This window comes from Colius striatus, chromosome 3 (genome assembly GCF_028858725.1).
Source record: "Colius striatus isolate bColStr4 chromosome 3, bColStr4.1.hap1, whole genome shotgun sequence".
Classification (NCBI taxonomy): Eukaryota; Metazoa; Chordata; class Aves; order Coliiformes; family Coliidae; genus Colius; species Colius striatus.
The window spans coordinates 86499168-86527088 of record NC_084761.1 but is presented as its reverse complement, the minus strand read 5'-3'; the positions used below and the strand labels follow the sequence as shown (position 1 = coordinate 86527088).

Genomic DNA, 27921 nt, shown 5'->3' with positions numbered 1-27921 from the left:
CTGAGCCCTTTGATGCCCGCTGTGTCTTTGGGCATCCTACCACACAGCCATACCACAGCCAATGTGTCATAGTCTGTGTATCCAGTGGAATGTAGCTGCAGCACGATATTTCATGAAAAAAAGATTTCATTTGTCTTGTGCAAAGTACTTAAAAGGACCAAAGACCTCCCTACTATAAGGAAATTTTAAACCTTCCATTTTATTTTAATTTTAGGTAGCACAGGATGATAGATTTATCTAGACTGTTACTTTTCCTGTCCTTTTTTTTTCCACTACATGAAGCGAGTCTGAATTTTAATAATTAGAGACAGTTTATCTTGCCTGTCTCTTGGTAAGGAAGTTCATCCAACTTCAAGACAAATCTGATTTCAGCCACTGAAATGCTCAGTATAAAGGTAGAGGATTCAGTAGCCAGTACAGAAGAGGTGACATTATAACCTGCACCAGATCATTTGCACAGAGAAGAATATAAACATCACATCTCGTCATCACACCTATAATATTGTTATTGATACAGTGGCATATCATAATTAATGAGATTGAATAGTGAGCATTTCAGGAATCATGAGCAGTAACACAATCTGCTTTCCCAGCTGTAGATTCCCAATTTTTATATCAGAGCCTCTCACAGAGTTTGAGACAGTTACGTGTTGGCTTTTTCTGCCATTCATAACATAACCTCACATAGGCTTACTAGAAATTGTGAAATCCTACTGTACAAGATCAAAGTTAATCTGTAGTAGATGGTAGGATTATCATAAAATAATGCTGAAATGATATTAGTTGTAAATTACTGAAAACTATGCAATTGTATCTAATTGTCTTCCACCTTCACATACAGTTCACCTTTTAGTTTCCTTTGCTTGTCATGTACTTCAATCCTAATTCATCTGAACAGATGCTTTCCTGCTAAGAGACAGATTGACCATATGGTTGTCTTTAGCCATTCTAAATGGAAAAAAGTGAATTTTGCACATTTTCCTCCTGCTACCATGAGTGGCTCTTCAGAGCATGGAGATGACATATGTTTCCTTCTTGGAGGGAGGATTTTCCAGACACTTTATCACAGAAATGCTGTTATTGAAATTGGGGTGTTAAATTTCACTTCCAGCACCCAGTCTCTTCTTTCTTTCCAGAAATGTGCTCCTTTAAGAGCTTAATTCAATAATATGACATGAACTTTTCTGCAATAATGCTCCATAAAGACAGTAATCTTTAGCAGAGCTGAAGTAAATCTTTAAATTTAACTGTTTGTCTTTAAGTGTCTCATTCCTCAGTCTCTAAGAGTTCTTCCATCATCTGTGATACCTCATTTTTTTCCCTCTTTTCCTCTTTGTAGTTTTTATAACTTAATCCTGAAGATTTTCCATTCCATTCACTTCCTTGGCAATTCCTTCCTCTTCTCTTTTCTGTGAGCCTGTCCTTGCTTTTGCTGGGATTCTCTCCCACATATCACAGAATCACAGAAGTGTACCTGAAGTGACATTGCTTGCAGGGGTTGATGACACATACAGTATGCTTCAGCAGCAGAGAGAAAGTGTAGTACACACTTAGGCATCGTTGGTGGCTGCTGTTGGGTTTGGTTTTCTGTACATGGTTGGCAACATCATCATCTACTCTGAAAGGAAGGAAAAACTTCTTCAGGCAAATTAGAGGAGCGACTTAAAGGAGATATCCAGTGGCTGCTGATCCCAATGGAGGAGGTTCTTTTTAGGAAAGGTTAAACCCAAGAACTTCCCTACTGCTTGATTCTCATCTGTTGCTTTCTCTAGTGCTATCAGGAAAAAAAAATCCAGATTTCAGCACCTCTGCAGTTTCCCTTAACACTGACTGCCAGTCAAGAGCAAGGCGTACAAGCCATGTACTTAATGTTCATCAGAAATGCAACAAATGCAGCCTTTTGACCACCTGAGAAAGATTGTGGTAGGAGCTATCTCCTACCAACTGTTACAGTTGGGATATCTCTGAAGAGTTGCTCTCTTTAGTCACTGAATTAAGAATTTTATTAAATGAGATAAAATTAAGAGAAGGTGCAAAATTGGTTGGAGAAATAGAATGAACAGTGTGGGGGAGTATAGATTAAACCTCCTGTCTGGATAAAGGAGAAGACTAATGCTGTCATATTCCCCCACCTGCCTGTGAATATACACATGCTACTTTCTCTGTCTGTTTTATTGTAGGAATTTGTCTAAATTGCTGTTTACATCCCCTCTTCCCAAATCTAACGGAATGTGTTTGTGCCTGATTAGCAGAATAAGAGGAGACTCTGAAATCCTCATTTTTTGCCTTTATCTCACAGAAGAGGAAGGGAAAGGTATGGGAAAACAAAGGGAGGATGTAGTGGGTCTGGGATGGTAGTGATTTTCCACAGCAGCTCCTGCAGTGCTGTGCTTACTGTTGATATCAATATTATGACTACCGCTCGCACAGCATCAGGGCTGTCCCTCCAGCATTCCTTCCCCCACCTTCACCAATAGCTGTGGGTGGGCATGATCTTGGGAAGGACTATGGCCAGGACAGCTGACCCAGGCTGACCAAGGAGATATTCCATACCATATGACGTCAGCTCAGGAATATAAACTGGGGGAGAGGAGCAGGAAGGGGAGGCGAGATTCATTTCTGGCCTTCCCAAAGCAACCGCTACGCGTACTGAAGCCCTGCTTCTCGGGAGGTGGCTGGACATCGCTGCTGATGGGAAGTAGAGAGTAACAGCTTTATCTGCTTTTGCTTTGCTTCCCGCGCGCGCGGCTTTGCTGCTTATTTATTAAACTGCTTTTATCTCAACCCACAAGACTCCCATCTTATTTTCTCCCCTTCCCTGGCTTGCTGAGGAGGTGGGGGATAAAGCGGTGTGGTGGGCACCTGGCATCCAGCCAGGCTCAAACTACCACAGAGGAAAAGGTTGTTTTGTTTCCACCTGTTTCCTCAGCTCCTTCTTTTGCTTGTCTACACAAGCATATCCACTTACTGTGGAGCATAATACAGTATTGACAATTCATGCAGTTTGAACATTGAATCTCTTGAGATGTGTTTTCTTGTGTTGGTGATTGGGTCAGGATCTCTTTGTGGCTTTGGATTTTCTTTATGTGGTTTTGCAGCTTTTTTCCTGTTTCATTTGTGCTTTTTAGAGAAAGTTTCTAGCCTTTGTGACCACACAGGGAAGGTTGAAAGGCATTTTGACTGCATGATGCCTGTTTATCACCAAGAGAGAAAAAGTCTGCCCAAAATCTATCACATATTTATTATTTGCTGATAAATATTGGTCATAAATGTTGGGATGTGATTGATTGTACACAAATGTAGGAAATTGGTAATGCTTTCATAGAATCATAGAATGGTAGGAGTTAGAAGGGACCTTCAGAGATCATCTAGTCCAACCCCTGACATTTATTTGCACAACCTAGTACAACAAACAATTTTATTTTTTTCTCCATAAGGTTTGTTTAATTCAACTGAGATTGAACTTGCTGTAATGAGTTCAGAAAAATTAGTGTAGCATAACCAAAGAGAGTTAGTTATATAAACAGATTTATTCAAATGTAATTATTGTTACTTAAAAAGAAAAATGTAAACTAATCAGTAATATTTTCAAGGTACCAGTTCTTCTTGAGTCATAGGATATCCTAAACCTGTAATCTGGTTCTATACTGAGATAGTACAAAATGCAGAGATCAGTGGTGCACAGTGAAATCATAACTATGTATGTTGAAAGCTGTGGCTATATGAACTCTGGCCTGATTTTTTAGGTCTGTTACAATTCATATTTTTGGAATTCATATCTGTGAGGGCTGCTTGTTATTTATATTTGCTGATGTCTAGATACAGAGTAGGCATTTCCTAAAAAGAAGGAGCAAAAAAGATAAAGGCTCGGCCTGATTCATCCTTTGGTGAATTAAATGCACGTCAATTTGATATCATTACTAGAAAGCCTGATACTCCATCATGGCTGTGCTATAGGCCAGCATCTTTTGATAAAGTTTTAGATAGTTCTGGTTTAATGTGAGTTATAGGAGAAAGCAAATTGGAAGGTGAGAGGTTAGTAAGCAATTCTGTGCTCAAAGTAATTTCATTTAGAAGGTATAATTATTTGATAAGAATTAACAGCCAAATGGACTAAATAAATAAAATCACATGAGTTCATTTTGCTAGAGATCAGCAATTGCTTTATGAACTTCACCACTAAATGGAAGCAGAGCTGTGAAGGCGGCTTCATTAGACCTCTATGGGAAGGGTGAATTGTAGCCAGCACCCTTTGGAGAGTGTGGTTGCTGTGAAAGTGAAAAAGAGGCCAAAACTACACTGAGAGAAAGAATTTTCAGCATGAGCAGCTTGCAAAGGAAACATCCTTGTACTACAGAAGTGCAAAGATAAGAATTTTCTGGAATCTGCATATAAAGGTATGATCCTGTTTTGTGTTGTATGAGCTATCATGGGGGTATTCAGATTCTTGTTTTCACTTCTGCCTCTGCATGAGCTAGGTTTCCAACTTCTGGCTCTCTGTTCTGTCCCTTTGTCTCCAAGCAACAGCTTGACATACCAAATCTCCTTGGGAGTTTGAGATTGAACTGGTTGTAGGGCCATTTGCAGGGAACTCAGAATGCCTTCAGGAAATAAATTTACACATATAATGAATTTTTTAGTAATCAAGACTATGAATTTTCCTGTTAAGATGCACACACAGCTATTTTGCACCATTAATACTAATTTTTCTGTTTCAGGTGGATGCTGAGCATGACCCTCAAACAGCATACATTACACTTCTGATTAATAACACCAACACACTGCTTTCAACAAACATTACAGATCTTACGCTTCTCGACAATATCACTGGTCTACATGTTGAAAAAAGCAATGGTAATAAGACCACAGATGGCATACAGATTTACGGGAAAGGATTCTTGCAAGGTAACAAAATCTGCAGGGAAATACCCCTGGTTAGACAAATAGAAGAGCATCTGTTTAAATCGCAATAAGTACTTATTTAGCTGTGGTGGTATAAATTCTCTGATTATCAGTTAATACAGGTGAAAAACTCTGGAAAATGTTTTGTGCTGCAGTTTGCAATTCTATTAACTCTCATTTTGGCTCAATTTTAAACTGTTTCTGATCTCCCAGGCACAGAAGTCAGCTCCTGTACTCTGTGAAAGTCACTGCCATCAAAATGAACCAAAATCTTTCATTATAGTATTTGTTCATTGTGGATATTTTTAAAAGCTGCTGCAGAAGCCATTTTAATATCTGATGAGTCTTCCTTCTTTACCCAAGTGTGGCAGATTTGACGTGCAGAGATATTGAGGTGCATTGGAGTTGCAAGAGGCACAATGCTTCATCAGAAATAAGGAGCTCTTCTCAGTATCCATTCTCCCCAAACTGAGCAAATTATAAAATCCAAGCAAGTAATAGAGAGATAAACGTGATTCACTCTTGGAGTCAGTCTGTTCCTTTGGTAGCAGTTGAGTCACTGGGCATTCATAAAATTTTACCTTTCTTGATTTCCTTTTACTTATAACAAGCACATGGAAGATTAGCAGCTTGCTTCTGAGAGTCATGGTATTTCTCTTGGAGCTTTGAAAGTGTTCAGTGATATCTGTTATGGTTGAAGCATCTAGGGATATGATAGTTTTACTGGTGAAAGTTTTCCAAATAGGAAGGGGAAATAAGTAGACCTGGGGCTGCTGTCTTGATTTCAGACGGATTGCCAGTCTCCATTTCTAATAACAGCAGTGTGAGTAGTGGTACTGATTACAGGGCTGTTTTTTTGGAAAATGACATGGAGTAGCTGGCTCTCAACAGAAAAATGCCTTGCAGAGCTGATTTAATAAACCAAGTTGGAGCTGCTATTTATTTGTAATTACTGAATGTGGAACTGAACTAAATTTGGAATCTGGAACTTCTCCAGTCTACACATGTTGCATGAATTCGTGTGAAGAATGAAGTGGAAGAAAATACAGCAAGACAGATTTCTGTATAGTTTAAAGTTTGGTCATTACTATTTTAGTCCTAGACTGAGTCCATACCTTGCCACTAGGGCTAGACAAGAAGCCTGTGCGTACACTGGCCTATGTACTGTCAAGCTGCATGTTAGCCATAATAATTTTTCAGTGTTATAGTGCACTGTGAATCAAAGTTCAGCTGAAATCTCAGTCTGATTTTTCTTTGGCTTCAATGGGAAAAGAATCAGAAGAATTAGTGGTTATAATGTAAGCTATCTATTTAAAAAAAAAATAATTTCAAATATCTCATGTAGAGTTAAAACATAGATTCATAGAATGGTAGAGTTGGAAGGGACCTTTAGAGAGTCCAACCCCCTGCATCAGCAGGTCCACCTAGATCAGGTCACATAGGAACATGTCCAGACGGGTCTTGCAGACCTCCGAGGGAGGAGACTCCACACCCTCCCAGGGCAGCCTGTGCCAGGGCTCCCTCACCTGAACAGTGAAATAGTTTTTTCTTATATTTAAATGGAACTTTTTGTGTTCCAGCTTCATCCCATTACCCTCTGTCCTTTTGCTAGATACAATAGAAAAAAGGGATGCCCCAACCTCCTGACATGCACTATTTGGATATATGTAAATATTAGTAAGATCTCCCCTTAGTCTTCAGTAGCTTGAGACGTCATTTAATGCAGTTTCCAGATCACAGGCCAAACTTACTTGAGTTCTTAGAGGCAGCAGACAGAAAAGGTATTGCTGGGCTCATGTGGCCAGTAACTGTCTACTCTGGGTATGGGACATTTGCAGTGTCAGAAAGTAAAAGGTCTAAAAAGTGCTGTCCCAAGCCTTTCCTATAGTTCTGTGAGAAATTTTCCTGGACAGAGCAAATCTATCCATATCCCTTGTCTCTGAGATATGCTGGTAGGCTCTGACTGCCTTCTCTACTCAATTCCCTTAAAGTTGGTTTTGTGAGCTTATTGCAGGATGGTTCCTGTGAGAGCACTTGTGCTGGTGAGGAAGCACAGTCTAAAGAGGAACCTAAAAAGCTCCTCAGATATTTATATTGAACATGCTTTTCAAATTGTGCAAACTTCTGTAACTGCACCTGAGCTCAGCTGGGTCCTCAGCTCTTCAGAGACTCACACCCAGTCTTCTTGCATAAAAATAGGTGTGCAGCTGTACTGAGTTGTTTTCCAAGTCAGCATAGGTACTGTTTTGTGTAAGTTAATGCAGACGCCATTACTTAAAGGCCATTATTGCAGTGGCATATGTACCTCATCTGCTTAGTCCACACAGTTGGTTCTTTTTCTCTGTTTTAACAGGTGGAGAGCATTTTACAATCAACTACTCTGCACTTCTTGATGGAAAAGAAATGTGGGATGGCAGAGTCTTGATACTGCCTGCAAAGCTAACTTTCAGGAGTTCATCACAGGTATTTCCTGTACAGTTTTCTTTTGCTCTTCATGAATTTTATCTAATTTTATTGCTCTTCATGTTTTTATGAGAAAATAAATTATTTTAACTGAAAGAAAACCTTCTTGCTCATAACGAAGACACTTTTTTAGTATAAGAATTGTGAAGTTCTGAAAGAGCTTTTCAGAGAAGCTGAGGGATCTCCATCCTTACTGGTTTTTGAGAACCCAGTAGCATTAGCCTCTGAGACAACTGTTCTAACTTTGGAGTTAGCCTGGCTTTGAGTAGAAGGCAGAACTGCAGAGGCAGGACAAGTAGTTTCTTCCAAAGTAAAATTTTCCAGATCTTAAAGATGGCTTGATATTTTTTGTGTGTGTGTTTTTAATAATTGCATGTAATTAGAACCTGCAGATGCATTTTCATTTCAACTATTATATCTTGCTTGTTTTGGAGAACATGTTTAATGTGCATGAGAAGGGTACTAGAGTGGTAGAGACCAAGACTACAGAAACCAGACAACTCTGAGAGTAGCAACATACTCACTGGCTATGGCTCCTGTCCTGTGCATTTTCAATCAACCCAGGTTTTATAGGCACAGAAAAATGTAATTCTGGGAGCACGGGAATATGCCTCTGTGATTAGAAGGTGAGTGTATCTCACAGAGCAGCTGCTTTCACGGCTGTTCACATTACCCCTAAGAACACTGCATTTCCTGTCAGGTCGAGTTCTGCTCTAAGCTTAATGAGAAGTATAGCTTATATTCTAAGGAAAAGCCTTTCTAGAGACTCGGGGCTGTTTGCCAGTGGATTCTGCTCATGATTTAAATACATGTAATATTTTTATATCTCTCTCAGAATAAAACACACCTTGTGTCATTGACAGCATTGTTCACCATAACTGAAGAAGAAAAGACCAAGGTAAATTCTGTGTTTTGGTACTATATTGTCTCTCCTGTTTAATTTTACGGACAATCTAAACTAAATGCTAAGAATGTACTTCTATGTTTATATCTGTCTCATCACTCAGCTATTGGCCATTAATCATACAATAATTCTACCTTCTCTGATTTTTAAGAGGAAGTAAACAGAAGTCAAGATAGTGGGTCTTTGTTGTCTTAAGGCAACCATATTTAGTATGGAAAATTATGGACTTCCATTATGTCCCTAGTCATGTTTTTTTTCATTGGAAGAACTGTCCAGGCACAGAGAACTATGATGGGGAATTGCCTAGCCACTATGAGAAGGCTTTTTGCCTTTCCAAAAGGATTGAGTTATCCTCCACCTCTTGAGAAAAGATTTCTGTGTCATGAGATGGTAGACAAATCAAAATATAACTATGTGGGGAGCCTGAGAAATAAAACTGCAATAAAAAAGGCAAAGTTTATTTTTGCCTTTCATTTTTTAACTAGTTATCCTTCCAACAAGACTTTCTGTTCTTGGCTTCTGAGTTAACATGGTTTCTAAGAGCCCAAATAAACCTTCAAAATTACATTGATTGCAGCAAACTGTTATTCTTCTAGATGTTTTTTTATTAGAGATCTCCCCTCAGTTTCCTTACTAGAGTAATCTCTTCACCAAACTTGTTTTTCTCCCCCAACCCCTCATTACCTTGCTAGGCTGGTGTTCTTACGGCACTGTGGTATGGTATGGTTAGCTAGAACACAATGATTATTTGTATCCAGGCAGAAATAAGTAGTTTATTTCACCTCAGAATTTTTTTTTTGCCATGTTTCTATTAATTGAAATCTTAAGTTCATATGGATTAAGTTCACAGTTCTATTGAGAACTACACTGCTCATTCCCTCCATGGGCCTGTCCCCTGAGTTCCTCTCTACCTTTAAAATGAGTAGTCTGTTTGGAAATTGGGCACAGCAGCCCCTTGTTCAATAATTCTCTTTTTGTGGGGATTTCTTGCCCTCTTAGCTTGTATTAGTGTAATAGATGTAAGTTGACACTTGGCTTTCTCATAATTATGGATCAAATGTCCATTCTGTTAAAATGAAAGCCAAAATTAAAAATGATATCAAGTAAAACTGTACGTGAGCTAGAGAACTTGTTATTCCTGGATAAAGATCTAGTAAGATTTTAAAGGATTGGATGTTTTTATTGCTAAAAGTTGTGTTGGAAACTCTTATTCTTAAAGGTGTGAGCCACGCAGTAGCTGACTGGGTTAGAAAAATAGCTTCATGAAGGGTTTTCTCTAGAGTTCAGTGTGATCTACAGTCTCAGCCCACCATGAAAATTCCTGCAATCTGTTACTATACTTAAAACCTTTATAGCTTGGGTTCTTTCCAGCTTTAACTTGGTAGTTACAACTCAACAAGTTCTTGGGGCTGTTCCATAGTGAGGTAAAATTGGCTCAGCTGCACCTGAACTTACTAAATGAACAGGTTTTGTAATTAAATTGTGGTAAAGGTGTGTGGAGAATAGTGTTAATTTTTAAAAAAAATAAAGCTTAGAAATTGTGGAACACATCATGTTACACATGCATAATATTTGCCTTTGGGTTGAGGCCAAGCATAAGGTGATTCAGAATGAAATCAACTTGTGCAAGGAAATTACGATCAGCTGAAAAAGGTGCAATGTATTGTATTTCATCCATATCTTCAGCCATCATAAATGCTCTTAATCTTGGATTTTATGTATTCAAAATCCTTATTTAAACCTGTTTTTAGTCATGGTAAAGCAAACACACATATGTAATTAAGTGGATAGTAAATGTTGACTTTGGGGACAGAAAAGAGAGGAATTAATTATGTAGTAATATGTTGTGGTTTAGGCCCATCAGGGGACAAAAGACCATGATTAGCCTCAAGTATCAAAGACCTGAGAATTGTCAGAGGGCAGAGAGGGCTTAATTGCCACTTATGGTCCAGGATAAAACAGACAAGGATATTCAGCTTGAGGAAGAAAACAGAAAATAACTTAATCCAATGCCAAGCAAAGCATAACCATAAAACCCCAAAACGTAACCAACACAAAACAACACAGAGTGGTACAATGATGAAGAGCACAACCTGCCCTTTAAAACCACCTTCTCCCCACTCCTCCCCTCTCCGTGGGCTCAGAGCCCTGATCCCAGCGTCTTTATCTTCTCTCCCAGCTGAACGGCTCCAGGGGGCAGAGAATTGGGGTTTCAGTCAGTCTGTTCCTGATGGCTTCTGCTGTTTATCTCTGCTCAGGGCAGGCGGGCTCCGCACCAGTCCTCCCTGCTCCTCCGTGGGGTACCTCACACACACGGCAGCCCTGCTCGGGCTGCTCTGATGTGCATTTATCCCAAGGGCTGCTGCGTCGTGCATTCATCCCAAAGGCTGCAGCTCCTCTCTGCCTCTCATGTGGGGCTGCTCTGCGGCCCGCAGGCTCTCCAGCATGGCTTGTGCCATGGCTGCCTCCTCACACAGTCCCTCGCCCATCCAGGTGCACTCATACGGAGCTATTCGTGGCTCTCAGTCCTGCCATGGCCCTGCATGGGTTGCAGGGGCACAGCCTGCGTTCTCACCACGGCTTGCAGTGGGGTCTCTGGTCTGGTGCTCCTCCTTCCTTCCTCCTTTTCTAACTGTGAGGTCCACATGGTCGCCTCCATCTTGTATGACTCTTACACCTCCTGCCAAGCACTTAAAATTCCTGTCCTTAAGTAGTGATGGCAGAGGTGCCAGATTGGCTCAGTCAGGCCAGAGGTGGATCTGAACCCAAGAGTTGTGGGAAAGTCTATCTTTACCAGGTCTTCACTGCAACCTGCTCCCCCTGTTACCAAGCAAAAGGGGCTCCTTGCTAAACCATGACATCATGGCATTGCCATGCTGAGTTGGCCCTGTTAGCTTTCATGTGCTTTGCCTGCACACTTGCCTACTGTGCTGTTCTTTAGAGTTTCACAAACCCTGTGAATTTTCTGTGTCAGTGGAAGAAGGTACTTGGTTGCCTGTGACAAGGTAATTCTCTGGGTTATGAAAACCTAGAAGTGCTGCTCCTCTAAATGTCTGTGCCAGATGTTTTCCTAAAGTGCTTCAGGGACTGTGTGTACTGTGTGCAGAGGCACTTGGCTGCACTTGGCTGGGTGGTTTTGAGGCTGAATGGGAAGCCATAATGAAATGGACAAAAAGACGTTCTCCCATCTAAGCACTTTGCATAGGATAATAATTACTTTGATTTGATTTTTACCAGGCTTGCTTTCCTCAGCATCCTTCAAATCAGTGGGACCTCAACAGTTTTTGAAGGAAACTTGGGCCTGGAATGTCTCTTAAGAAGATGACTTAAGAAGTTAGCTTTCTGGGGCTCAGTGGTGTATCTGAAGTTTGGAGGTCGGCCTAGAGTGCCAACACCGGTCCTATGCCATACGCCTATGCCCTACTCAGGGGGTCTGGCACCTGCCCTGCACCATCTGTTGTGATGCTTTCAGATGCCATTTGGCACCTACTGTGTCCTCCTGCTTGGGTTTACAGCCACCCAATGACAGGGACTGTCCTTCCAGAACCCATTTTCTTCATGTATAAAAGCTCAGATAATTCGCTGTCCATTTTTCTCCTTTTGAGTTTAGTCTCTGACAGAACCACTTGCCCTGATGCAGACTGACAGTCCTGCCGTAGGTCTCAACTTTTACTTAGGAAGCACAGAATCATTCCCTAGCTAGCATTCTGTCAGCCAACTTTATTTCAGCTTCACTGAACCCATAGCTTCACCAGATTCTTGCTTTCTTCAGAGCCTAAAGATCTCTAAATTTCAGAGTGTTTGGAAGCTAGATAAATGCAAGTGAATTCTGGGATGCATCAAAAAGAGTGTGGCCAGCAGGTTGAGGGAGGTTCTTCGCCACCTCTACTCTGCCCTGGTGAGGCCTCATCTGGAGTACTGTGTCCAGTTCTGGGCTCCTCAGCTCAAGAAGGACAGGGAACTGCTGGAGAGAGTCCAGCGCAGGGCCACCAAGATGATCAAGGATATAGAACATCTTTCATACGAGGAAAGACTGTGGGAACTGGGGCTGTTTAATCTGGAGAAGAGGAGATTGAGGGGTGATCTTATTAACATTTATAAATATCTAAAGGGTGGGTGTCAGGAGGTTGGGACATCTCTGTTTTCTATAGTAGATAGTAACAGGACAAGGGGTAATGGGATGAAGCTGGAACACAAAAAGCTCTACTTAAACATAAGAAAAAGCTATTTCACTGTGAGAGTGATGGAGCAGTGGAACAGGCTGCCCAGAGGGGTTGTGGAGTCTCCTTCCTTGGAGGTCTTCAAGACCCGCCTGGACGCGTTCCTATGTGACCTGATCTAGATGAACCTGCTTCTGCAGGGGGGTTGGACTAGATGATCTCTAAAGGTCCCTTCAACCCCTACCATTCTATGATTCTGTGAATTCAAACAAAATGTCAAAGTGGTTCCAAAGCAGCATTTTTCTTCCAAAGTATTATCCCCAGCATCTCTAGTTCCGTGAAAGCGATGCGACTTCAGACAGAGGGACCTCAGTGGGGCAGAACTCAAGGAGAACCCTTCTCCAATTCTCTCTTGGCAACCTGTTAAAACTGTAGAATCTGGGGACAGCAGGTTGACTGAAGAGGAATTTGACTTTTTCAAAGTCACAGACAGACATGTTTTGTCTCTGTGGCTGTTCAAGGGGTATAGGCTAAACCATAGCCTGTTTTTTCCTTATGAAAGCAGTAAACACTGTGTTGGGGAAAGGAGTTGTTTAATATTTACATGTTTGTCTTTTAAGATGAAGATGTTTTGATGCAAAGAGGTGCAGCTTTAACTGAGCTTATGGCAGGGAGCTGTGGGGCAGTGAGGGCGGGAGAGATCTGATACTGACATTGATGTAGATGTGCTGGTTATCCTTAGTGGTTAGCTATGGTTCAGAGCAGAGTGCAATTACAAAATAGTTCATATAAATGTCCTGATGATCTCCTTGAATTAGGCAATGATGTCATATCACCTGAAATCATGCCGAAATCAGTGAGCGTCGAACATCTCCAGCAGCTTTGAGGAGCTGAGCCTTTGAAACAAGTCTGAGGTGAAGCAGTTCCTTTTGGTTAGAGATGACAGATTTTCAGTGTACAGAAACATACCAGTGACAGAAAAACTAGGCAGTAAAAGAATAAAATCCTGCTGTTAAATTCCTTTCAATTTAAGGATCATGTTTGGTTATCACTTCCTACGCAAAATTACCATTGACTCCATGGAATGCTCTCAGGTTTCTGCTCCCAAGAGATCACCAAGCCCAGCTTGCAAGCAGCATGTTAATTATTTACACTTTGTAGCCCCAGCAGAGTGATTAGTTTGTGGTGAAATATTATACTAATAGCTGTGCTAGGTTTTTCGTCCACAGATCTCAAAGAACTAAACAAACATTGAATTAACTTTTGCTACATGGAGCATGAAGTAAAAATTAATTTTTAATGCAATTCAATTTAAAGATTAAATTAAGAGCTGGAGTGAAAGACCTGCAAAGTTGTTAGCTGCCTTGCAGTTCTGGTACTCCTACTGTTCTTTTCTGACTCTGACTCCTGCAGAAACTGCAAGGGTGCACACAAATTGGGTGGTTTTGTTAATTGTCACTTACTTGTTCCGGACCCATATTGGTGTGTTTTCCCTGTGGTGATTACTCAGTTTTACTGTATCAAGAAATGAGCATTCATGAAAGTTTTTTTAGATGCTATGATCAATGTCAAATGCCATCAGTTTCAACTATACTCAGGAGAGTTTGATGACACTGGAAAACATGAAGTATTATTATTTAGGTGGACCTGCTTCTGCATGGGGATTGGACTAGATGACCTCTAAAGGTCCTTTCCAACCCCTACCATTCTATGATTCTATGATTGATGTTATTAAGTACAGGACACCCAAAAGTTGCAGTGGGAGTTCTGTTGCTCGGAGTTACACAGGAATTTGGACTAGGTGAACATAACAAACAATGCTGACTGGAAAACCTATCGAAAATAGACACCTTCTTGGAAATATTAATAAAAATGTAGGTATAATAACTTAAAGCTGAGAAGCCCTGAAGTTGTGTGAAGCCATTTTGAAAGAATTTACTATGTTGCTTACAGTTAAAATCTTTGAGTCTCATTTATATATATATTTAAAATGATGTAGTTTTAATAATATTGTCTTTTCATTTCAGAGTTTGTCCAACCATGCCATCCATGCTTCAGGGTTCTTCATTGCTTTTTTTGTTTCCCTCGTATTGACATGTGCCCTTTTTTTCATTGTTTACCGAACCCAAATATCAAAATGGAGTTTCTGTAGTCAAAACCAGGTGGGTCATATTGTCTGTCATGGTACTTCATTGACTTTTTTTTGTTGATCATATCTGGTGGTATGACTTCATAAGTAATACAGATTGTCTAAGATAAATAAAAAGCCACTAGGTGATGAATTGGATTTGTGGGTAATGTAATCTTTACAGTCTCTAATCTTTAGCACAGTCAGGTCTAGAGGGGGGTGTAGAATGATAATCTGATCAAAAGAACTGCTGTCAATACCTGGTTATTAGCTGCAGACTGGAAGGAGATTTCCCTTTCGCCATTTGTTTCTTTCCATATTCCTTCCTTCCTTCTCCTCTCTTTGTCCCTGACAATGAGAGACATTATGTCTGTGTTATAAGCAGTTGCCCAGGGAGAAGGCCTCAAGTACAGCAACTTAGATACAAATTTTATTTCTGATTATCAGGAATAGGGATTTGAATTTACGTCTCTTAGTTCCTTGAATGTGCCTTAGTCTCTTGAGTGGTGATGCAAGCAGTTGAGTTTGGGGATGAAGCATTTTCAGTGTTCTTTATCCAAGCTGTGCCAGTTTGGAGAAAGTATTTCAGTACATACTGGGATACACAGAGGAAACAGAGAGTCTGATAAATATTCATCAAGTTGGCCCAAGAAGCCCTTGCTTCTATTACTTATTTATGTAAAGTGGAGCAACTTCACTAGGAGGGAGCTAGAGACCTCAATATTGCAGTGATTGGAGCAGTCTTCTGAGAGAGGTGTGCTTAAACGTCTGATTCCCATGTCTGTTTGGATAGTGGTGGGTCTCCCATCCCTATGGACTGACCAGAGGAGCTCACAAATCACTTTTCAGCAACAATTTTTATTTCTTTTAGGTCTGAAAAAATAATCCCCTTAAATGAAAAGGATATACCTTGTTTATTTTTACAGAGAAAAACCCCTGTGATAATGAAACCAGCAAAAAGGGACAGTTTTGTCCTGGTGTCAGATATTTGTAGTGGGTTTTTGTGCAGGAATTTTATTAGCCCTCAGGCTCAATGGAGTCTCACTGAACTGTGAACTGAGTCACTTTCATCATTCATAGAATTAGTTTTCATCTTATAATACTGTAATCCTGTCGTGTATAATTTGTATACCATAGTAATTTAAAAAAACAATGGCCTAGAAAGTTTGTAGTGAAAGATAACTGCTTAGAAGGCTTTCACAAGCCTGCTGAAGTCAATGGACAGTCTTGTGTCTTCTCATTCCTTTCTCCACTTACATTCCAAATCAGTTATATACAAAAAGCTCAGCCTGAAACAAAAGTAGTATGTTACCAAATACATATCTGAATTGCATAATCTCTTTGTACGCTTTCCAGCTGTACAATTTCATGATAGATAGGAACCTTCTCACCCAGGTTTACCTGCAGATCAGGTGCTGAGTCTAAACTTCTTTTAGAGTCTGAATCTTAATTTATTTTATTTTTTTTATAGGAAATACAGCACGAACTCGGCCAAAATCACAAACTGGAGCATTCTCAGTTTACTTCAGGTGATCTCTTTAGTGAAGATATAATTATGAGTGACCAGATAATCGATATTTTGTCTTTTGAAGAATCTGGGAACATGCTTCAGGCTTTGGAAGAGTAAGAATTCACTGTCATTACATCACATTTATTATGTTTATCATCAACCAAATCTTTGACTGTATTTTGAATATCTGCTTTTCAGGTTTTTTTCAGTGTCTGTTTGCACATACCACTGCACTACCTTAGGTTTTTGAACTTCACTAAATAGCTGTCTGTGGGATCTGAAAATTGTTGTATTCCACAATTCTTCCCCTAGAGAAGTCACAGCTCCATCTAGGCCTTAGGCATGCAAGTTTTCCAATTCAAATGAATGTCTTGTTTTGCTTCTGTGTGGTTCACTAAGTAAAGGGAAACTTTACTTAGGCAGAAAATGTTGAAAGAGTGTATTCTACTATTGGTGAACATATTCTACTTTCAAAAGGGTGGCTTTTGTCCTGGAAGTGAGAGCACCTGCAAGGTGCCAGCATTGCTGTTTAGCAGCATATTTTGGAAACAGCTGGGTCAGACTCTAATGAGTGAGAGTTCTTAGTGCTGCCAGAAAGATCCTACGTAGCTACAATTGGAGTGACTGCAGGGTAGAGCAGAGAAACTTTCCTGGTGTTGGAAGACCAATCTGGGCTGTTTGACTGAAACTTTTAAAGGTCCTCTGTTCTTTGGCTGAGTTTGATAAAAAGGTCTGAGGTGAGGACAGAGCAGATTTTGTTTGTTCAGTCTTGCCATTAAGTTCTGGCAAGTCAAGTTACAGGCACTATCATGCTGAAAAGGACTAGTCACAGGACCATGGAAGTAATTTTCTTTCTTAAAGGGTGCCTGACAGCGTTATTATTTCCTACGTTTTGTGATAATTTGGATACTTGCCTTGTAAATTGCACATTGGTCCTTGCTTTTATGTAGTAACTCAGGCTTTAAGAAGACTTATCCTGAAAATCTTTATGTGAATATTAAGAAGAATGGGATCAAACATTTTTTTAGACTCACTTTAGTCTTAATTTCTTTCAGGGATAGTGAATATAGCTAGCTTGAATTAAAAAAACCCCTGAACTATTTTGACAAACATTGGGGTTTAGAAGGTAAATATTCTTGCAAACCTTGGGATAGGATTATTTTCATAACTGGATTATATCTAAACCCATAAAACAGGATTCATTTTTTAGTTTGAGTATGTATCCAAGGGTTAAAGTTTTTAAAATATCCTTACACAGCACAAATGTCATTCTTGCTTTCACTTTTTTCCTTACGGTTTCTATTTTCTCTAAGGAGATTAGGGCACTGCAGTGAATAAAATACATTCCCATTAGCAAACATTCACTCACCTTCTTCACCTTCTGAGTTATCTTCACCCTGGAAAAAGGAAAATATAGTACATGGACCACAAAGGTATCCAGCGTTACAGTGGTTCCTGTTACAAAAGTGATTAAAAGAATGATAGACATGACTGTGAAGGGCTTAAATCAGCCTCTACCTGTTAGGGTGCTTCTTAACCCTTATTTACATTATATCAGTTCTTCTCATTTCTTGTAGTTTTAAACTGGACATTGTGATTGATTTCCTGTTAGGAGGTGACACATGGGTGCACTTTTTTTTTTTTCCCATTCTTTCCCTCCTTTTACTGGGACACGTAAAGTATGTGTATTCAGTTACTACATGTCTGTAACTGCAGCTTGTCTGACTGGGGGAGGATCTCTACAATGTGAACTCCTACACCAAGTTTTCTTGACTTCCCTTTTTTACGCAGGGTGACAAAGGGCACCTCTAAGGATATCGTTATTCTCCTAAAGTAGATTACCAAAAAATGATTTGTGTGGCTACTGCATCCACTGACCCTAAAGCCTGGAGCTTGAGCTGATTAGCTCAGCTGTAGGGGTCTGAAAGTGGGTGAAATGAATCCCAGTCTTGTAGGCTGTTTGGTAAAAAAGCTTACAGTGTCACTTCAATGGCCATATTAGACACATACAATACTGTTTCTGCTTGCTTCAGTAGCTGTAATAGACCACTTGTTTTATCTCTCTTTGATAACAATTTTATATGATATTTAGCTTAGGCTGCTTCCTCATCTCCTAATGTTGATTCCTTATTCACTCTGCAAGTTGAGGCAGAACAGTCCTTTAATTTCTGATCTATATTCTTTAAAGGATTCATTTGAGTCTTGTGCTTTATAAACTGTTGTACATTATCCATGTTTTTAGCTGATGTCAAAGTTAAAATACTGTACTATTGCCTTAGGAGCAATGACAGATATCTAAGCTAAAACCAAGATGGAGTAATCATTTTTTTAACTGAATTAGCTGCTTTTAGGATAGTAATTAGCAAAACATAATATGGAAAAGAAAGATTGTGCGTTTGTAAATTATTAAGGGATGATTGGAGTTGAGTGGATTTTGTGCTTGAATGAAATGTTGTAATTTTACTAATCGTGGTTACAATTAGTGTCTCAACAAGGTTGCATTTTGGTTTATTACATCTAATGTTTTGCAATAGAATAGTTAGATTTTCTGTAAGGAACTGAGATAAGAGGTTTGTATTATAAGATTGGCAATATACTAAGAACTGGGCTTGTATTTTGAGCACAATTTTGTCATGTCATATGTCATGCCAATATGAATTTTAGCACCATACTCCTGCTTTTTATCGTTTAGGGAGGTAAAAGTATATGGGCTAGTATTAAGATAGTTTTTGTTACTTTAAGTATTTTCGACAACCAACATCTTGCTTGTATGCTAGTTTGATCATTCCTTCTGTGTGCATTGGTGCAGTTATGTGTGATTTTCTCTACATGACATGTATATAAGCTTGACACTATAATTGAAATATTCTTTCCAAATTGCGCTATGATGGTAAACGTGGTCGGAATCGTTCTGGCCTTTGCTTTTTTTTCCGGTCACAAATGAGAAAATTACTCAGAAAATTAAGAGCCACAGAATTTTTTTGTCCTTTTTATGACATAAAGCTATGTTAGTAGTTAGTGTCTTTTATGAAGTGACTATGCCAAGTTATTTAACAAATACATACGGGGCATATGTTCAATATTTATGGACAGGGACCTCTTTGGAGTGTAGACGGTTTGTAATGTCAGGAGGGCTGGGTAGAGAACAAAACATACTTTTAATATTTCATAAGGAAGTTTCTTAGTTACTCATTTTATGAGTTTTGTCATAGTAAGTCATATCCTTGATGTACATTATGCAGCAAAATAGCTTGGCTTTTATTCTCAGTAGGTTCCTTACTTGTATATTCCTGAATATTGGCCCATTGGCAAAGAATGCTAATGGGAAGAAGCTGTGTGTCTTGAATATTTGACGTGGGCACTATAGAAGATCATGTTCCAAAATGTTGTGAGTCTGTTTTTCTCTGTGTTTAGAACAGAATATGAAGAGACCTGAGCAGTTTGGGTTTGTGTCCAATGGGATGAAATCTGACCATACTCATAGTCTCAAAAGATACAGATATGTTAAAGACAACTTCTTTAAACACCTTTCCACTACTGCAATTTTCCCTTTCTTATCTTCATTTTGTACAGCTATACTTTCTTGAGGTTGTCAAAATTCTAGCTGAATTTGAAGCTGTTTGTTGATATACAATGCATACTGCCAATTATTTTGGGAAATCGCTTTATAATATGTATGCATTGCAGCTGATACTTTTCTGATTGTAGAGGTCATTTAGGCCAGTGTACTAGAGAACAGGATTAAGCTGTCTCCAGAAAGCCTTGAAAAGTCAAAAGCAATTTCCGACTATATTGGAAGTTAACTTTTTCTTTCTAAATGTAAATTTCTTGCTGTACATCTTAATTTAATTCGCTAAGGAGCAAATATGAGGGAGCTTTAACCCTGAATTCAAATGGTAAGTAAGAATAAAAGATCACATTGTCATAGCAGCTAGGCCTGAATATTCCTACATAGAAAATAGTTAGTACTGAAAAAAAAAAAGAGTTGCTGAATTTCTGTATTTCATAACTTTTTAAAATTGTAATTGAAATTTTTGAAGGGAAGGCATATTTATTGCTCTGTTTATATACAACATGTACAGTGCAGGAATACAACAAGAAACACTAATCACATGGATACAAAAATAAGATACAGTGAATTCACAGGGTGAACTCCAAATCCTGCATTTGTAGTTTTGTATTATGAATGCTGTTACAAACTTGACAAGTTTGTAAACTATAAAAAGTGTAAACTATACATTTTTTCATTAGTGGAGCTCAAATGCTTAATAGGTGATAGGAGTCCACAAGACAGGGGCAGGAACTGAAGAAAACAAGACATTTCAAATGAATGAATACATATCTTTTTTCACCTAAGGAATGGCACTTCTCTTTGATGTTGACTAACTGTGAAGAAATCATTTTCAGAATTATATGGGTCAATTCAGCTGTCCACACAGAACTATTTATCTCATCCAGAAAACAAGTCTGCTTTTGAGAGTGGTGCTGTTAGTGATGCTTTATTCCACAGCATTTTGAAAGATTGATATCTTTTTCTGTCACCTGAATACTCACCCTGTCTGAGCAGATGAGAAGAATCTGAGAAGATCACAGCATAGTTGGAAGCAACTCACATGTTAATGCATATATCCATAATATTTATTTATGCTTTTGTTAGCATCCAGGCTGAAGCTGGTGCTTTTAAAGTCAGTGGTAAAATGTGTGATGACTTCACTGGAAGCAGGACTGGAGTCTTTTTTATGTTCTTTTTGTTTAGTGGTTTTTCAGTGATATACCATTGTCTGAGCTCTGTTATAACAGCTGTATTGTAGCTAGCTGTATTTTTAAAATTGGTTTGCTGAAGATCACTGATTTATCAGTTTTGATACTTCCTGCAATCAAGGTAGAGGTTCTCAGTCTCTTCAATACAGCACTTTTTTAAGTGGATAAATTTAAGATTTTAAATACCTTTGCTCTCTTTGTATTTCTGTGAAGAGTTAAAGGAATTAGGTAGTGAAACTGCTGCCAAATCTTAGACTTTTGGCAGGTTTTCATTAGTTGTTTTTAGTTTGTTTGGTTGTGGTTTTTTTTCTGAAGAGGCACTGGTTTCTTAGCTCAATTTATCTTCTTTTTCAGTTTTGTCATTTAAAACAAAATGTGGCTATGTATCATGAGAATCTTATTTCTGATTTTGTCAGCATCTTGGCTTTTTTCTGGATTGGTAAACTTAACCCATGACTCATCCATGTGAAATCATCCTTAGATCGTCATCACATACCTTTCTTAGCAATTGTATTTACTGATGTGCTGTATTCTGTATAAGCTCCCAATTCAGATACGCTGAGTTTACACTTACCTGTGTAACCAGGTCTCAGGACTGGTGGATGAACCAGTACTGCAGGCTAGTACAGTAACTGGTGTAGCATGGAACATCTTGACCTCCTCTAATAGAAGCAGGCTGTGCCTAGCCTGGCAGCAGGCAGAGATCGGGGAAAGGCAACACCTCCCACTCTGGTATGGGAGGGCTGTTGAGGAGTAAGTAACTATCAATGGCTGTTCAGACCTCATGTCATTACCTCTGCTCTTTCTTCAGCAGTTTTGGTTTCCTGCAGAGATTTGCACCTCCTCATGCTGCTGTTGTGACTGGACCCAGCAGGAGAGTGTGGGAAGCAGAGGTGGGGGAAAAAAGGAGAAAGCGAAGGGAGGAAGATATGGTAGTGAACACAGGGTCTGCACTGACATAGCAATTAAAACCAAAACACCACCCCCCCCTCCCCCCCCCCCGCAAACAGAATCAAAACAAGAAAGAAAACAAAACACAACCCTGCTTATTGATGTTATATTACTAACGCCTCAGTAAATGGATGATTTAGGAAACTAGTGACATCTGCAGCTGAACACCTTTGATGCCTTTTACACTTGAATTGGCTCTCTTTACTTGCTGTGACTAAAGCCAGCACTGGCACATTCTGTTTCATGTCTCATCTGTGTGATTTCTCCCTGTCCAACCCTCTCTCTGTCTTCACGTCTCTGAAGTGTGACAAGGAAACACAGACTGTAATACATCTTTTTCCTTCTCCTTTTCCCTTCTTCAACTGACCTCTTGGCATTGTGCCCAGGGTTGCAGGAGACATGCTGCTGTGGCTCAGGCAGCAGCAGTGGGTGCCACCAGGCTGGGGACAGTCATCTGTCTGTCCATTCCTGCCCTGCAGCCACTGTGTTGCCATGCTCCAGGTGGCAGCTGCAGTGGGCTGTCTGGGATACAAACTGTCCACAAATGACGGTTCTCAGCAACATTGTGTGTCAGGAAGGAATGCTTTTGTAGCAACAGTCCCATCTGGATGCTGTTGTAATATGTGTGCTACTAATTGGCTACCATTTGCAGATGAGAGATGAGTCTCTGGAAATGATGGGATTTTCTGTGTTGGTGAGAAAAAGTCACCAAAGGGGAGTTTGCTTGATGTTTCTCTCCTCTTTATACTTCAGAAAGTTGTGTCACAGTAGTTTCTTATCTTTGTGAACTCTCAATTAACTTTTAAAATATGTCAGAAAACCATTAGTTCATTTTAGAACTGTTACATTCAGCTGCCACTATATTCTCCTGTTCAAAAATTCCCTCTGTGGGCCTCCATTTTTAATGGGACTTAGAGACACAATTATTTTGTAGTTAGTGAGAGAATTCTTTTTGGTTTTGTGAATGAGGTTATTTTAATTATATGTAGTTGTTTCTTTTTTGTATTCCTTTATTAGGTCTGTGGAAGACACCATGCTCAGACATTTTCTCTGCTTCTCTGTGTTTGACATCTGGGATTCTCACCTCTCAGATCTTCTCTGACAGATCTTTAAATCCTCTTCCTCTTCAAGTGAGTGAAAAAGCTTTACACTTGCTGTTTGCAGCTTCATTTACTATGTGTCTGTTCACCTTTCCTCCTCCCCAACTTGTACCACCTGCCTTCTGTACTGTCCTCATGCTTTCTCTTGCATGCTCTGTCCAACAGAAGTTTTGATCTTTTTTGATCAACAGATTGCCATAGGCTACCTGCAATTTATTATCTTTCATGTTTTTATTATGTTGAATATACTCAGGAAGAGATGCAAGACCCTTTAAACATGAATTGCTGTAACAAGCAAGAGTGCAGAGCATTTTAAAGCAACTTACTAAATCTACCTTGTAGTCAGAGCTTGAAACAAGGTTTATAGTGCATGTGATGTTCTTGTCTCACTCCTGGTGGCTGCTCTGTGGAGGAGACAGGCCAGAAACGGCATATTATGTGGAAGGTAGATTTCAGGTTTTTACAGATGCAGCCTTTCTTCAGCTGCCACTGAAAAAAGGTTCTGATCTGGCTATTCTCTCCCAGGATGTGACCTGGGAAAGCTGTGACATGTAATTACTTTGTCTCCATGCTATTACTCTTGGATTGGTGGAACAGTTACATGCCTCTGCTTCATTGCCGCCTTCACAAATGTTCTGTCAAGAAAACGGAGGGTGGGAATTGCAGATTTTAACAGCCTCATCACTCTCCACAGATGAGTGTTAGGTGCACTTCTTGCTCCTCCTGCATTTGACATCACGAGGGGTTATCATGAGGAGTGGAGTTAATTGGGTACTTCTGTTCTCTCTTGAGAGTAAGAGGGAATATGGGAATCTTGTTCAAAAGGAAATCAAGTGACCTGAAGTACATAGGAAGAAATACTGTGGAAGACTGAAGGAAAGATGACAATAGGAAATGTTGTGGTGTTCAGTTTTGCCTTTTTTTTCTTGGAATTGCTGCTGAAGAAGACTGAAAAAGTAACAAGTAAGGAGATGGGTGAGGAATGACTTAATCTTTTTTCAAAGCATGCTGAAAAAAGTCCTGCATTTCTGTTGAGAAATACATGTGTTACAAGCTATGTGTCAATGCTGTGGAGCTGTGAAGTGTTGCCTTCTAGGGAGAGAGACAAGGAATTCAGTCTTTCACGCCTCAGTAAGAAAGGGTTAGTAGGTGCTGTGACCACCATCAATCAGTGCACACATGAAGAATAGAAAAATAATGACTAAGGAACTTGTTTTTTCAGCAAATAGAGCTGGTAGTTGAAACTAGTAAAATTCAAGCTGAGGGTAAGGTGGCCGTTTTTAGGTGTTCACCGAATTATCAAGTGGAATGATTAACTGGTGTTAGTTAGTTCTCTATTAGGGAGTGCTTGAAAACAAAGCTGAGATGTTTCTCACAAAAGACAGAGATGCCTCAGTTAAATCCTGAACTTGAAGCAGGAATTAACCAGTGGCTGGATTCTAGAGGCTAAAATGAGTTAGGGAGTCTATGGAGGAGAGCCTCCTACCACTACCTGACAATCATTAGGGAAATCTTATAGGGTAAAGCTCCAGTTTTCTGGATCTTTATTTAAGTGTATTTTCATGTAACTGGAACACTTATTCTTTTGAAGTTAATTGTCATAATTAAACAGCTTATTACTAGCTGGCTATATCAGTAGAACTCTGTAAACAGACAAAGATAGAAAGTACCTGTCTGCACTGGCCATTTCAAGTGCTGGCTTGTTGCTTCAGGATTCTGTTTCCTTGATCCTTCCATAATCCATATGCTGTGTCTGTCCCACTGTCCTGGAGCAAGAAAGACTTTCCCCATGGTTTTGTAGCTGGAAGCAGTCAGCCCTGGAGCAGATCACCAAGATGAATATAGACTGCAACGGAAAAGCCTCTCTGCCTCTTTGTGATGGAGACATTAGCTTATACTGTGATAATCTTAAACACTTCGTGGCTTTGAGTCACTGTAAAAAAACAACTTAATTCCATCCCATTGATTTCTAAGTAAGGAAAATACAGCTTTTGTGTTTCCCAGAGGGACAGTGATGATAATATATGGCTCATTTCCTTTTGGTTAAACTTTATTTTCTTACATAAGGAGAGGAAAGTTTGTTTGGCAAAATGGTGACGTGTTTACAGATTTAGATGCTTTGCTATATACTAGAATTATACTACAACCAGAATAGTGTCTTGCAGATCTTGCCAAGACCATTGCTGTGGATTTGAAATTTATTCTAAGATTTGACTGTGGAACAAATCAAACCACTAATTTGGCTTGACTGGGGAAAAGAATGGATTTAAACTCTTAAAAGTGCATTTTGTAGGTTACAGAGATTCTTGTTTACTTAAGCCACACAATGCTCTATGTTCATGTAAATTGACATGTGGGGCAAAAGACACCAAATTTTCCAATCCTGAATTTAGTGTGGAATACACAAAACTATAGAATCTATAGTAGTTAAATACTACATGAAATAAGAAAAAATGTCATTCCAATTTAATTAAATATAATATTTACCAATATCTAAATGGTGGATGTCAGGAGATGGGGTCATCCCGTTTCTCTGTTGTATCTAGTGACAGGAAAAGGAGTAATGGGATGAAGCTGGAACACAAAAAGTTCCATTTAAACATAAGAATGAACTATTTCACTGTTCAGGTGAGGGAGCCCTGGCAGAGGCTGCCCAGGGAGGATGTGGAGTCTTCTTCCTTGGAGGTTTTCAAAACCTGCCTGGACACGTTCCTGTGTGACCTGATCTAGATGAACCTGCTTCTGCAGTGGGATTGGACTAGATGATCTCTAAAGGTCCCTTCCAACCCCTACCATTCTGTGATAAATGGGAATGTAGTCGTATGGAAAATGACATTTATTGCATTTTGTAAAAAATCTTGTATTTCTGGTTTTAATCTTTTTTCTAGAACTCTTATCAAGATTCGTGAATTTGTATTGCACATAATCAAAACACTCTCCCCTCTTCCCTGCAGAGAAGGGAATACACGAGCATAGAACATGAAACAGTGTTATGTTAGTGTAGATGGCTCAGGGAGTTTAGAGCTGTTTTACAAAGTCAGTGAAACTTGTAGTGTATTCAGATACTCGTTTTATCTGCTTACCAACAGAGGTGGTGTTTTTGTGTCACGATTTTGTTTGCTTTTAAATCAAGGGAATGTTTTGAGTTTTAACTAAAAGCTTCTCTCTTCTCTGTGTAAAATGGAAATGCGAGAATGGGCATAATTCACTAAAGTAACTGTAGTAAAAGTTGGTTTATCCTTCTTTTTAGTGAAGGATTAAACACATATGCTATAATATCCCTGCATTGCTTTCACTGCCATTCAGTTACTCAATGTTGAGTGAATCCAGATATCCTTGTTTTTTGATAGAATTTTACAGTAATCTGTGATTTCAGACAGTCCTAATTGTGTTTCTGCAGCTTGGAGATTGCCAGCCTGACACGGGCAGATGCTGATTTAGAGGCATATCGAATGCAAATATGTAAAGAAGTGATTGCTATGATGCTTAAGAACATGGTCTTAAGTCACAGCCTCTTTCCTCATGTGGAGAAGAGAATGAGTTCAGTTTTCAAAAAGCAGTTTCTTGCAATGGAGAAAGAGATTCAAGAGGAGTATGAAAGGAAGAAAGTGGCTTTAACAGCTGAAAGTAATCTAGAGACAAGGAAGAAAATGGAGGCTCAACATCAGAGAGAGAGAAATGCAAATGAAGAGGCTGAAGAATTAATGAAGAAAATGAATGAAAAGGTAAATCTGGTATAAGATAAAGACATTTTGCATGATAAGTGGTTTCATGTAGATGGTTTCTCTCTTAAACTAGAATGGCAGAGTTGTCCTTTTAAAGAGTTCTGGAGCCCTCAGCAAACGAAAGACATGGACCTGTCAGAGTGAGTCCAGAGGAGACCCAAAAAAGTAAACAGAGGGAAGGAACGCCTCTCTTATGGAGAGAGGCCGAGAGTTGGGATTGTTCAATCTGGAGAAGAAAAGGCTCTGGGGAGATTTTATCGGCAATACTAAAAGGCAGTGTATAAGAAAGATGTGGACAGACTCTTTAGCAGGGCTTGTAGTGATGGAAGGGGCAATGGTTTTAAACTAAAAAAGGGTAGATAGAAGCAAGAAATGTTATGGTGAGAGTTAGTGAACAGATTGCCCAGAGAGATCTTAGATATCCCTGGAAATATTCAAGGCCAGGTTGGACAGGTCTTTGAGCAACCTGATCTGGTTTACGTCTCTTCTCACTTCAGGGTGGTTGGACTAGGTGACCTTTAAAGATCCCTTCCAACCCAAACTATTCTGTGGTTCTAAGAGAAAAGCTGTACAATTTAAATATGTCAAAATTCCAGATGTCTTAATTAGATTAGTTGATATTAAGAAAATGTGTATTACTTCACCAGAATATGAATTTATCTCAAGACAATATATGACACTTGAAAACAAAAGGTCATCATTACTCTGCCTTTTTTTTTTATACTCACTTAAACCCTTGCAAAGTGGTGTAGTTTTATTTACTGTATTTCATTGCAGCTGTTCCTAAGACCTCCACTCAGACACTATTTAAGCTATTTTGCACATTCAGAGCAGAACAAACTGTCTGCATCATAAACCTTACAAGCTAAGTAAAAAGCCCCAAGTATTTATATATTTATTTCGAAGAAAATGGGAATGTAAGCACAACCAAAGGCTGACTTCCTCCAAGACAACTGATGGCAAGCAGAACAATTCTGTTTTACTGAGGGAGGGGAATGGGCTAATTTTGGAACAATCTCTGTATAATAACAAGATAAATAATTTAAGGCAAAGTATTATTATTTACAAGTTTAGAGTCTCCCTTTAAGTAAAAGCTTAGTGCTTATGTGTGTCATTTTCATTTAAAGATCTCTGTCCAAATGGGCAAGTACCATAACACAGGATTTCATAGGCAGTCACTATCTTGAAATAGAACCTGGGGTCACCAGTCCAACATCCTGTGTACAAAATGATGCTTGAGTAGTCCCATGTCTTTTTTTTTTTTTCAAGTGTATTAAATGTTTGTAATAAAACTGATTTCCACCCTGTGGGTTTTTT

General features: G+C 39.3%; 1 protein-coding gene across 4 annotated transcripts in view; it reads left to right on the top strand.

Moving 5' to 3' along the window:
• Positions 1-27921, top strand: part of EVC2 (EvC ciliary complex subunit 2) — an 80839-nt gene that overhangs the window by 11415 nt on the left and 41503 nt on the right. For all 4 annotated transcript variants that reach the window (XM_061992562.1, XM_061992561.1, XM_061992560.1 and 1 more), the window contains 6 exons: positions 4719-4905; positions 7256-7365; positions 8201-8263; positions 14457-14591; positions 16029-16180; positions 26280-26604. In XM_061992562.1, the coding sequence (XP_061848546.1) occupies positions 4719-4905; positions 7256-7365; positions 8201-8263; positions 14457-14591; positions 16029-16180; positions 26280-26604 (972 nt within the window). The remainder of the gene's footprint in view (positions 1-4718; positions 4906-7255; positions 7366-8200; positions 8264-14456; positions 14592-16028; positions 16181-26279; positions 26605-27921) is intronic.